This window comes from Tachysurus fulvidraco, chromosome 8, assembly GCF_022655615.1.
Source record: "Tachysurus fulvidraco isolate hzauxx_2018 chromosome 8, HZAU_PFXX_2.0, whole genome shotgun sequence".
Classification (NCBI taxonomy): domain Eukaryota; kingdom Metazoa; phylum Chordata; class Actinopteri; order Siluriformes; family Bagridae; genus Tachysurus; species Tachysurus fulvidraco.
The window spans coordinates 26,059,033-26,071,982 of NC_062525.1; the positions used below are offsets into that span (position 1 = coordinate 26,059,033).

General features: G+C 45.4%; 1 protein-coding gene across 1 annotated transcript; it reads left to right on the plus strand.

Annotated features, from left to right (window-relative positions):
- Window positions 1-527: 527 nt before the first annotated feature.
- nrbf2b (nuclear receptor binding factor 2b) lies at window positions 528-12,327 on the plus strand. Its single transcript, XM_027157179.2, has 4 exons — window positions 528-723; window positions 8,537-8,621; window positions 9,037-9,077; window positions 10,230-12,327. The coding sequence occupies exons 1-4, from the start codon at window positions 694-696 to the stop codon at window positions 10,842-10,844; spliced, it is 771 nt and encodes a 256-aa protein (XP_027012980.1). The 5' UTR covers window positions 528-693; the 3' UTR covers window positions 10,845-12,327.
- Window positions 12,328-12,950: the final 623 nt, after the last annotated feature.

Here is a 12,950-nt window from a genome sequence, read left to right on the forward strand (position 1 = left end):
GGTGGGGGTTTTATAACTAGAAAAAAAAAACACAATATGTCGAAAGGTTTGTGGACACCAGATTTAGTGGACCATGATGTTGCCACAGTGGAGGTTTGTGTCCGTTCGGCTTAGTGAGCATTAGTGAGATTAGACATCAGTGAGATTAGACATCAGTGAGATTAGACATCAGTGAGATTAGACATCAGTGAGATTAGACATCAGTGAGATTAGACACTGATGTTAGGTCTGAAGTTGCAGTTCATCCCAAACTCTGTATGCAGGACACTGGAGTTCCTCACAGCCTGGTGTAAACACATCCATCCACAGCCTCCTACTGCGGGGTAAGATGGAGCTTTGGCTCCCTCTTATGTTCAACATAAACAACTGCATTGTTTAGAAACAGTGAATCAAATAAAATGTGATTCGTTTGATTCATTTTTACTTCCAAATTGTTAATATTTAATGTTTTTGTATGTAATAAGTAAAAAATGCAGCAGATCAAAAATACAAATAAATGAATGAAATAGAAGTCAACAGACAGGCAGGAAGTGACGTCAGGAAGGTCGGCGACGTCACGCGTTTCCCCTGTTTTGTTGTTTGCTGCCCGGATTTTTGGGTCAACAGTCTGGGGTTTAAGCCGAAAAGTCACCATGCGATCGAATCCCAACCGCCTTTATACACTATAACTGTGTCTGATGTGGACAATAAAGCATGGAGGTGGTGGACAGTCCTGTAAATCTCGTAAGTTTTCTCCTTATTGCTCCTGTACTGTGACTGAGGAAAGTGTTCCAATCCCTAACAGAGTGCAATGGAGACGTAGTGCGCTGAGTGGGGTTCGAATCCCTCATTTAACACACCGAGTAATGCTTTATACTGGGGTTATAGACTGTTATATATTATATACTGCCGTGTTAGCTTCGTAGCTAATGTTAGCCGTGGAGTCATAACACGCCCTGAACAAAGCCTCGTTAGGTGTGTGTGCGCGCGCGTGTGTGCGCGTATGTGTGTGTGCGCACGCGCGCGCGTGTGTGTGTCTGTCTGTCTGTCAGTCAGTGTGTCTGTGTGTGTCTGTATGTGCGTGCGTGTGTGTGTTTGTGACTGTAGGCCTGTGTGTGTGTGTGTATAGGTGTGTGTGTTTGTGTCTGTGCGTGTGTGTGTTTGTGTGTCTGTGTGTTTGTGTCTGTAGGCCTGTGTGTGTGTTTGTGTCTGTGTGTGTCTGTAGGTCTGTGTCTGTAGGTCTGTGTTTGTGTCTGTAGGTCTGTGTGCGTGTGTGTGTGTGTGTGTGTCTGTAGGTCTGTGTGTGTGTAGGTGTCTGTGTCTGTGTGTGTGTCTGTAGGACTGTGTGTGTGTGTCTGTGTGTTTGTGTCTGTAGGCCTGTGTGTGTGTTTGTGTCTGTGTGTGTTTGTGTCTGTAGGTCTGTGTGTGTGTAGGTGTCTGTGTGTGTGTGTGTGTCTGCAGGACTGTGTGTTTGTGTCTGTGTGTCTGTGTGTTTGTGTCTGTAGGCCTGTGTGTGTGTTTGTGTCTGTGTGTGTGTCTGTAGGTCTGTGTCTGTAGGTCTGTGTTTGTGTCTGTAGGTCTGTGTGCGTGTGTGTGTGTGTTTGTGTCTGTAGGTCTGTGTGTGTGTCTGTAGGACTGTGTGTGTGTGTTTGTGTCGTCTGTAGGTCTGTGTGTGTGTAGGTGTTTGTGTCTGTGTGTCTGTGTGTTTGTCTGTAGGCCTGTGTGTGTGTTTGTTTCTGTGTGTGTGTCTGTGTGTTTGTGTCTGTAGGTCAGTGTGTGTGTTTGTGTCTGTGTGTGTGTTTGTGTCTGTAGGTCAGTGTGTGTGTTTGTGTCTGTGTGTGTGTTTGTGTCTGTAGGTCTGTGTGTGTTTGTGTCTGTGTCTGTAGGTCTGTGTGTGTTTGTGTCTGTGTGTGTTTGTGTCTGTGTGTGTGTGTGTGTGTGTGTGTGTCTGTAGGTCTGTGTGTGTGTTTGTGTCTGTGTGTGTGTTTGTGTCTGTAGGTCTGTGTGTGTGTTTGTGTCTGTGTGTCTGTGTCTGTAGGTCTGTGTGTGTTTGTGTCTGTGTGTGTGTCTGTGTGTGTGTTTGTGTCTGTAGGTCTGTGTGTGTGTTTGTGTCTGTGTGTGTGTGTTTGTGTCTGTGTGTGTGTCTGTGTGTGTGTCTGTAGGTCTGTGTTTGTGTCTGTGTGTGTGTTTGTGTCTGTAGGTCTGTGTGTGTGTTTGTGTCTGTGTCTGTAGGTCTGTGTGTGTGTGTGTCTGTGTGTGTGTTTGTGTCTGTAGGTCTGTGTGTGTGTTTGTGTCTGTAGGTCTGTGTGTGTGTCTGTAGGTCTGTGTGTGTGTTTGTGTCTGTGTGTGTATGCGACACTCATCCAGCAATCTGTGGTCCATTTGGTTTGTAAATATTATAAATATAGCAGATAAACCTGCACCACAACAATGAGGACCAGATGGAACTGCTGGAGATGCTGTGATGGAACTGTAAAGTCATTTAATGACATTGTTATAATCTACTGAGTGATTCTATGGCAGGTTATAACCTTAATGACATTTTCACCAACATCGGATTGCGTGACCTTACAGAGTAAAATGTGGCCTACTTGTTATTTATGAATAAACATTTTATGGATCCTGTACATTAGAAGTTTGTAGCTAGAAACCCTAACAATATAACAGTGTGTACAGTATACCCTGAACCATACCCTGACCCTAACAGTGTGTACAGTATACCCTGACCCTGACCCTGACCCTGACAGTGTGTACAGTATACCCTGAACCATACCCTGACCCTAACAGTGTGTACAGTATACCCTGACCCTGACCCTGACAGTGTGTACAGTATACCCTGAACCATACCCTGACCCTGACAGTGTGTACAGTATACCCTGAACCATACCCTGACCCTGACAGTGTGTACAGTATACCCTGACCCTGACCCTGACAGTGTGTACAGTATACCCTGACCCTGACCCTGACCCTAACAGTGTGTACAGTATACCCTGACCCTGACAGTGTGTACAGTATACCCTGACCCTGACCCTGACCCTGACCCTAACAGTGTGTACAGTATACCCTGACCCTGACCCTGACAGTGTGTACAGTATACCCTGAACCATACCCTGACCCTGACAGTGTGTACAGTATACCCTGACCCTGACCCTGACAGTGTGTACAGTATACCCTGACCCTGACAGTGTGTACAGTATACCCAGAACCATACCCTGACCCTGACAGTGTGTACAGTATACCCTGACCCTGACCCTGACAGTGTGTACAGTATACCCAGAACCATACCCTGACCCTGACAGTGTGTACAGTATACCCTGACCCTGACAGTGTGTACAGTATACCCAGAACCATACCCTGACCCTGACAGTGTGTACAGTATACCCTGACCCTGACAGTGTGTACAGTATACCCTGACCCTGACAGTGTGTACAGTATACCCTGACCCTGACAGTGTGTACAGTATACCCTGACCCTGACCCTGACTGTATAACAGTGTGTACAGTATACCCTGACCCTGACCCTGACAGTGTGTACAGTATACCCTGACCCTGACAGTGTGTACAGTATACCCTGACCCTGACAGTGTGTACAGTATACCCTGACCCTGACAGTGTGTACAGTATACCCTGACCCTGACCCTGACTGTATAACAGTGTGTACAGTATACCCTGACCCTGACCCTGACAGTGTGTACAGTATACCCTGACCCTGACAGTGTGTACAGTATACCCTGACCCTGACAGTGTGTACAGTATACCCTGACCCTGACAGTGTGTACAGTATACCCTGACCCTGACCCTGACAGTGTGTACAGTATACCCTGACCCTGACCCTGACAGTGTGTACAGTATACCCTGACTGTATAACAGTGTGTACAGTATACCCTGACCCTGACAGTGTGTACAGTATACCCTGACCCTGACAGTGTGTACAGTATACCCTGACCCTGACCCTGACTGTATGACAGTGTGTACAGTATACCCTGACCCTGACCCTGACTGTATAACAGTGTGTACAGTATACCCTGACCCTGACTGTATAACAGTGTGTACAGTATACCCTGACCCTGACTGTATAACAGTGTGTACAGTATACCCTGACCCTGACAGTGTGTACAGTATACCCTGACCCTGACCCTGACTGTATAACAGTGTGTACAGTATACCCTGACCCTGACTGTATAACAGTGTGTACAGTATACCCTGACCCTGACAGTGTGTACAGTATACCCTGACCCTGACCCTGACTGTATAACAGTGTGTACAGTATACCCTGACCCTGACTGTATAACAGTGTGTACAGTATACCCTGACCCTGACCCTGACAGTGTGTACAGTATACCCTGACCCTGACCCTGACAGTGTGTACAGTATACCCTGACCCTGACCCTGACTGTATAACAGTGTGTACAGTATACCCTGACCCTGACCCTGACTGTATAACAGTGTGTACAGTATACCCTGACCCTGACTGTATAACAGTGTGTACAGTATACCCTGACCCTGACCCTGACTGTATAACAGTGTGTACAGTATACCCTGACCCTGACCCTGACTGTATAACAGTGTGTACAGTATACCCTGACCCTGACCCTGACTGTATAACAGTGTGTACAGTATACCCTGACCCTGACAGTGTGTACAGTATACCCTGACCCTGACAGTGTGTACAGTATACCCTGACCCTGACAGTGTGTACAGTATACCCTGACCCTGACCCTGACTGTATGACAGTGTGTACAGTATACCCTGACCCTGACCCTGACTGTATAACAGTGTGTACAGTATACCCTGACCCTGACTGTATAACAGTGTGTACAGTATACCCTGACCCTGACTGTGTGTACAGTATACCCTGACCCTGACTGTATAACAGTGTGTACAGTATACCCTGACCCTGACTGTGTGTACAGTATACCCTGACCCTGACCCTGACTGTATAACAGTGTGTACAGTATACCCTGACCCTGACCCTGACTGTATAACAGTGTGTACAGTATACCCTGACCCTGACAGTGTGTACAGTATACCCTGACCCTGACCCTGACAGTGTGTACAGTATACCCTGACCCTGACAGTGTGTACAGTATACCCTGACCCTGACAGTGTGTACAGTATACCCTGACCCTGACAGTGTGTACAGTATACCCTGACCCTGACCCTGACTGTATAACAGTGTGTACAGTATACCCTGACCCTGACCCTGACAGTGTGTACAGTATACCCTGACCCTGACAGTGTGTACAGTATACCCTGACCCTGACAGTGTGTACAGTATACCCTGACCCTGACAGTGTGTACAGTATACCCTGACCCTGACCCTGACAGTGTGTACAGTATACCCTGACCCTGACCCTGACAGTGTGTACAGTATACCCTGACTGTATAACAGTGTGTACAGTATACCCTGACCCTGACAGTGTGTACAGTATACCCTGACCCTGACAGTGTGTACAGTATACCCTGACCCTGACCCTGACTGTATGACAGTGTGTACAGTATACCCTGACCCTGACCCTGACTGTATAACAGTGTGTACAGTATACCCTGACCCTGACTGTATAACAGTGTGTACAGTATACCCTGACCCTGACTGTATAACAGTGTGTACAGTATACCCTGACCCTGACAGTGTGTACAGTATACCCTGACCCTGACCCTGACTGTATAACAGTGTGTACAGTATACCCTGACCCTGACTGTATAACAGTGTGTACAGTATACCCTGACCCTGACAGTGTGTACAGTATACCCTGACCCTGACAGTGTGTACAGTATACCCTGACCCTGACAGTGTGTACAGTATACCCTGACCCTGACCCTGACTGTATAACAGTGTGTACAGTATACCCTGACCCTGACCCTGACTGTATAACAGTGTGTACAGTATACCCTGACCCTGACCCTGACCCTGACAGTGTGTACAGTATACCCTGACCCTGACCCTGACAGTGTGTACAGTATACCCTGACCCTGACCCTGACTGTATAACAGTGTGTACAGTATACCCTGACCCTGACCCTGACTGTATAACAGTGTGTACAGTATACCCTGACCCTGACTGTATAACAGTGTGTACAGTATACCCTGACCCTGACCCTGACTGTATAACAGTGTGTACAGTATACCCTGACCCTGACCCTGACTGTATAACAGTGTGTACAGTATACCCTGACCCTGACCCTGACTGTATAACAGTGTGTACAGTATACCCTGACCCTGACAGTGTGTACAGTATACCCTGACCCTGACAGTGTGTACAGTATACCCTGACCCTGACAGTGTGTACAGTATACCCTGACCCTGACCCTGACTGTATGACAGTGTGTACAGTATACCCTGACCCTGACCCTGACTGTATAACAGTGTGTACAGTATACCCTGACCCTGACTGTATAACAGTGTGTACAGTATACCCTGACCCTGACTGTGTGTACAGTATACCCTGACCCTGACTGTATAACAGTGTGTACAGTATACCCTGACCCTGACTGTGTGTACAGTATACCCTGACCCTGACCCTGACTGTATAACAGTGTGTACAGTATACCCTGACCCTGACCCTGACTGTATAACAGTGTGTACAGTATACCCTGACCCTGACAGTGTGTACAGTATACCCTGACCCTGACAGTGTGTACAGTATACCCTGACCCTGACAGTGTGTACAGTATACCCTGACCCTGACCCTGACTGTATAACAGTGTGTACAGTATACCCTGACCCTGACTGTATAACAGTGTGTACAGTATACCCTGACCCTGACAGTGTGTACAGTATACCCTGACCCTGACCCTGACTGTATAACAGTGTGTACAGTATACCCTGACCCTGACAGTGTGTACAGTATACCCTGACCCTGACCCTGACCCTGACAGTGTGTACAGTATACCCTGACCCTGACTGTATAACAGTGTGTACAGTATACCCTGACCCTGACCCTGACAGTGTGTACAGTATACCCTGACCCTGACCCTGACCCTGACAGTGTGTACAGTATACCCTGACCCTGACTGTATAACAGTGTGTACAGTATACCCTGACCCTGACAGTGTGTACAGTATACCCTGACCCTGACCCTGACAGTGTGTACAGTATACCCTGACCCTGACTGTATAACAGTGTGTATAGTATACCCTGACCCTGACCCTGACTGTATAACAGTGTGTACAGTATACCCTGACCCTGACCCTGACTGTATAACAGTGTGTACAGTATACCCTGACCCTGACAGTGTGTACAGTATACCCTGACCCTGACCCTGACTGTATAACAGTGTGTATAGTATACCCTGACCCTGACTGTATAACAGTGTGTATAGTATACTAAACATGGGCAACATCCCGTGTTGAAATGAGTGACATTTGGGACTACAGATGTGTGACATGACACAGTTTTGTCACATTTTACTTAGAGTTATTTTTCTTAGCCAACTTGTTATTAACTCCTGAGTCACATGAACCAAATTGGGACATGTCGTAGTTCCTGGTCTGAAGTTTGTTGCTGTTACTTTTCTAAGCGAAACTTCCGGTATCCCATAGACTTCCATTATAAACTTTAGAGGTTTATAACTCGGCAAGTTTTCGAGCGATTTACACCGATTCTTTAGGACCTTACTCTGGACCAAGTTTTTATTTCGGAGTTCCGACGGAATTTTCAGTTTTCCCGTAGTTGGCGATCGAACATCCCATAGACTTGAATGGGGAATTCTTAAAATTCCTCTAAGCTCTCACACATTGGCACCCCAACGGGTATTCTCGTGACGTCACGTGTAGCCCCGCCCCCAAAATAACAAAATCATAAATTTTGCACAACATGGACATGTCATATATCAAAACACTCAGCACAATGAGGGGAACTACCTCACACGTATTCTGGTTATGTCACATGACGTCACATGACTTCACGTGTAAATAAAAATTAGCACAACATGGACATGTCATATATCAAAACACTCAGCACAATGAGGGGAACTACCTCACACGTATTCTGCTCTCGTCACGTGATGTCACGTGAAAATCAAAAATTTGCGCAACATAGACATGTGACATCAAAACGCTCAGCACAATGAGGGGAACTTCCTCGCATGTTCGTCTCTACTTGCCTCCAAATGTTTTGGCACCCCATCTTTCTGTCCACTTGCCTCCAAAAGTAACACTGACCCTTATGTCCACTTATGTCCACATTAAATAAAAGTGTCTGTGAGGGAAGATTTCAGTCACACACACACACACACACACACACACACACACACACACACCCCTCTCACTCTCTCACTCTCTCTCTACATCTCACTCTACCCCCCCTCACTCTAACTCCCTCCCTCTCTGTCCCTCTTTCTTTCTCTCTCTCCCCCCCTCTCTTTCACTCTACCCCCCCTCACTCTAACTCCCCCCCTCCCTCTCTGTCCCTCTTTCTTTCTCTCTCCCCCCCTCTCTTTCACTCTACCTCTCTCCCCCTCACTCTAACTCCCCCCTCTCTCCCTCTCTGTCCCTCTTTTTTTCTCTCTCTCCCCCCTCTCCTCTCTCTCACTCTACCTCCCCCCCTCCCCCTCTCAGGCCCATCAGCAGTGCAGGAAGGCAGACCGCTTGCTTGCTGCTGGGAAATATGAAGAGGCAATCTCTTGTCACAGAAGAGCTGCAGGTTAGTCATCATTCAATTATACGCTTTCATTCCTCATGACCCAGAGCCTGTGTGTAGGGTTCAGTCTGTATTCAGGACTGTTGTCTTCAGTAGATTAGATTAGATCCAATTTTATTGTCATTGTGTAAAGTACATGTACAAAGGCAGCGCAACACAGTTCGAATCTAACCAGAAGTGCATAGTGTTGTATTTACAATAAATTACAGCAATGGGGAAGTGACAGATAGATAAAGAGTAAATAAAGTGATTGTTTTGCTCTCTCTGAGATTTCTTTCTTTCTGTAGAAAGGTTGTAAATGTTAGGGCAGAGAGTGAAGCTCAGCAGCTGGCCAACAGTAACCACAAGCCTCAGTATGTTTCAGCACAGGTTCATGAGCATCTACAGTAAGTCACCTTCACTTTTGTCTGTGTTTAAGACCTGCTGAAGGAGGCCATGAAGCTCACCGAGTGTGAACAGGTAAAGCTGCTTTCTCACCTCACACACACTTTATATGCACATTTATAGAACATTTGTCAGATTAAATGCACTTGCACCACAAAGCTATTGATTCTTTTCCCCCTTTTTGTTTTATTCCTTGTATCGTGTATCTAACACTGGCTGATTATGTACGTTTTATATGGATCAGGAATTTACATCTGATGTGTTACGTACTATCCAGTGGCTCGAGTTACGAATGTCTATTCATTTTCTTTACAAAGTAATATCAGTAATGTCATCACACCGACTCTTACTGAGAGTCACATTCAGTCATGCCACATTTAAATGTACTGATTTATTCTCTTCCTCCATCCTTACATGCGAAACGGCCTCCAGTCCTCTCTGTTGTGTCCTTTCACAGAACAAAAAGGGGTGACATTTAAAAATGAAATTAAATACCAGTTTTTACCTGGCAGAAAGCTCACGTTCATGGCTCCAGATCTGGTGTTTCCTTTTCAGTGAGTGTCAGTCTGTGGGCCGGTGGTGTGAGAAAAATGAGGTACAAACATTGTACCACCAGCCTGAGGATCTGCCTTATCCCCTTTACGGTATTTGATAAGACGGAAGCAAATGCAGTCATCCTAAGGTACAGGTCCAAGTACCTTTACCTCCACCTGCCCAGGTACACACTTCTTTAGGTTCTCTATTAGTCCTGCACATCTTCGTGATCTCAGGACTACCTTTAGTTGTAAAGGACAGATGATTTTGTCCCTGAGATGTTAATGTAACAAACTGATGCAACCCAAAGGGGTTTTTAGCTGAGAGATATTAAAACCAAGACACACAGAGATCATGACCTCCAGCATTGAATAAAAGCAACTCCCCGAATATTCACATGTCGATCGTAACCTTGAGTTCCTCCCAGATCATGTTGTGTTCACTGTTTAAACATGGAGGAGTCTCAGTGTTGTGTTCTGTGAGGTCAGTGAGAACACATCAGAAAATCTCCTTACACTCTGGGGCACAGAGAGATGGTCTCCTTAGGAGAACAAGCTGAAAGTTAGCTGCCTGAACGTACAGGAGATCTTATTAAAGAGTGTCAAGTGACTGTATCGTGCGTCAACAAGAGTCATGTCACGTTAACTGCTAAACTTTACTGATCTCACTTTTATTTAATCCTGTGTGCCTTAGGCTCGCCTGTCTTTAGAGTTGCAGAGAGACAGCCACGTAAAGCAGCAGAGGTTAATCGAGGAGCGGTGGAAGCGAGCAAGACGAGAAAACAAGCCTTGCGTCCTTCAGGTGCTCCCTCCCTCATCCTCAGTGTCAGTGCCTCACGCTCAGCTGAGCTCCTCCTGCCCCGAACGTGAGTACGACACCTGGCTGTACCTCCTGAGAAACAGAGGTTCCCCCGGCACCGTGGCCGAGCCGACCCCAGGCACCAAGGCCCGCAAAGATGACAAGACACGCCTGGAGGAGCAGCGCACCACCATAGAGGACCTGCGGCAGCTGCTGGAGCGACTGTTAGCAGAGAACGAGCGCCTGACTCGAGAAAACAAGCGGCTACACCAGGAGAACGTACGCCTGCGCAGGGAGAGTGATGCAGATGCCCATCTAGTAGAGAGCTCGGAGTTGTGGTTACTGCCTTCAGCACCTGACCAGCACAAACCTGCAGGAATCACCATCCCACACCTGCCCCCACTCGAGATGCCCCCTCACGAGATTCCGCTGGAGGAGCTGCCCGCACTCGAGCTGCCTGAAGACATCCAGCATGAGCTGCAGGAGCTGCTGGATGGAGAGAAACTGTGAGCAGATATGCGCTCACCAAAGGGAAAAATCGATGGGCTCTGCATCAGCGTGGTCGCGCCACTCAGGTTTCTGTCTGTGGTCTTGGTGGCATGAATGGCTTGTTTTTATGCATCAGATGCAGTTTTTTTAATTTCTCCGTCTCTAATGATCCTAGGTACTGCAGCTTTTTGATACAAAAAAGGATTTTTGCAGGTCTTGTGCCTTTTTTGAGTATTTCCAGTGTGAAATGTGTAAAATATCTCATAGTGGAAGCCATGATCGTCTGAGAAGCTTGGAGAGCGCATGACTGAGATGTTTTGGGAAAATATCAAAGCCCGCTCTTTATCAGGAGGAGACCCTGGAGTCTCCGAGAACCCACTATATCCCAGACACAGACAGCAAGCACTGTGAACTGTGTGTGTGTGTGTGTGTGTGTGTGTGTGTGTGTGTGTGTGTGTGTGTGTGTGTGTGTGTGTGTGTGTGTGTGAGAGAGAGAGAGAGAGAGAGAGAGAGATTATGCATGTGTTTCTGTAGCTTCTTGATTTTTGATTTTTCTGTATCTTCTTGTTAGACATGCTGTCATGAAGGCATGTGGAAAAGCATGAACAGAGATTCACTGCCTCGGATCGTGTCTCGTCCTTTCCACCTTCTCCTGACTCGATGCTGTTAGAGACACAGAGCTAACCGGCTTACACCATAACCCATGTGAGGAGATCAGAAACCTGTGTGTCCTGTCTTGTTATGAACAGTTCCTGTGACCCTGAGAAAGACCAGCCACAAACTCAGCAATAACACATGCTACACTTTTCAGTCTGTTGTTGTTTATTCTTTTGTTTCTGGTGTTTGCACAGGAACCTCAGATCTAAATGCACGTCTCAGTGAAAGAATCTCAAACCTTTCTCCATCATCGTCAGTTTAATGTTTGTTTAATGAATTTTAGGTATTTTTGTGTTTGCTTTTGTTTCTCAGATGTTGTAATATTTTCAGGTAAATGTGTGATTTTTAATTTGAATATGCAGAAATACTTTGACTATCCATACAATCATGCAGGACATAAATCGGCTTTAAGCTTTACGTCAGACGCTAATCCGGAGCAAATCCACTCGTGCCACATGTGAAAGGAAAAAAATCTGAATGCTTTTTAATGGGATTTAGAGACGTTGTGTTTGTCTCATGAAGAGGGAACCAAATCATTGTTTTAATTTAACTTTTAAATGTAATTATTGTTTTTGCAGATGTAGTCCGAGTGCATCTTTCACCTGTGTGTGTGTGTGTGTGTGTGTGTGTGTGTGTGTGTGTGTGTGTGTGTGTGTGTGTGTGTGTGTGTGTGTGTGCCATATGATGAAAGTGTTTTGTTCCTGCATGAATGCCTGTTGTTGCTCTAAACTGTAAGATCGTTCATATATTATTATAAAGAAGGATTTATGTTACAGTTGGCTTGTTTAATCAGAATTTTGTGTTTTGTATAATGACATTCAAGAGTGAATAAACTAAATAATGTAGACCTGGGAAACGTTTTTGTTTTCATCGTTTGTTTTAAACAATACTCCGACTTGCCCCCTCTAGTGTTGGATTAGTGTATGACATAATGTCTGTGACAAAAAAAGAGCATCCTTAAAATGTATTATATAAAAAAAATAACAGAAATTATATATAAAATAAAATATATTTTAAATATTTTTGCATATAAGGTGAAACTCGCGTGGAGAACGTGTGCACTGATCAAACTGCTCTCATGCTGCTTTGCTATTGATTGATTAAAATCTATAATAATAGTCTTTCTTTTTCCATGTTGAACAATGTAGAATGATGATGTACAGTATACCTTGTATATTATATTATATTATATTATATACCAAATGAAATCCATAGTAATTTCTGGCTTGTAGAAGCTCTTCTCTCTAAGGCAGGGGTGTCACTCATTTTGGCCGGGGGGCCGGATACTTAATCTGATCTCAAGGGGACCAGACCGGTAAACAGCAAAATTACATAGAACTAACAATAAGTCCACTTTTTTTTTGTATTAGTGCAAAGAAGAAGTAAATTATAAAAATCTTTATATTAAATGAATTGTCCTTTTACAAAAATATATTATGAACAACCTAATTGTAATTCTAAGTCAACAAG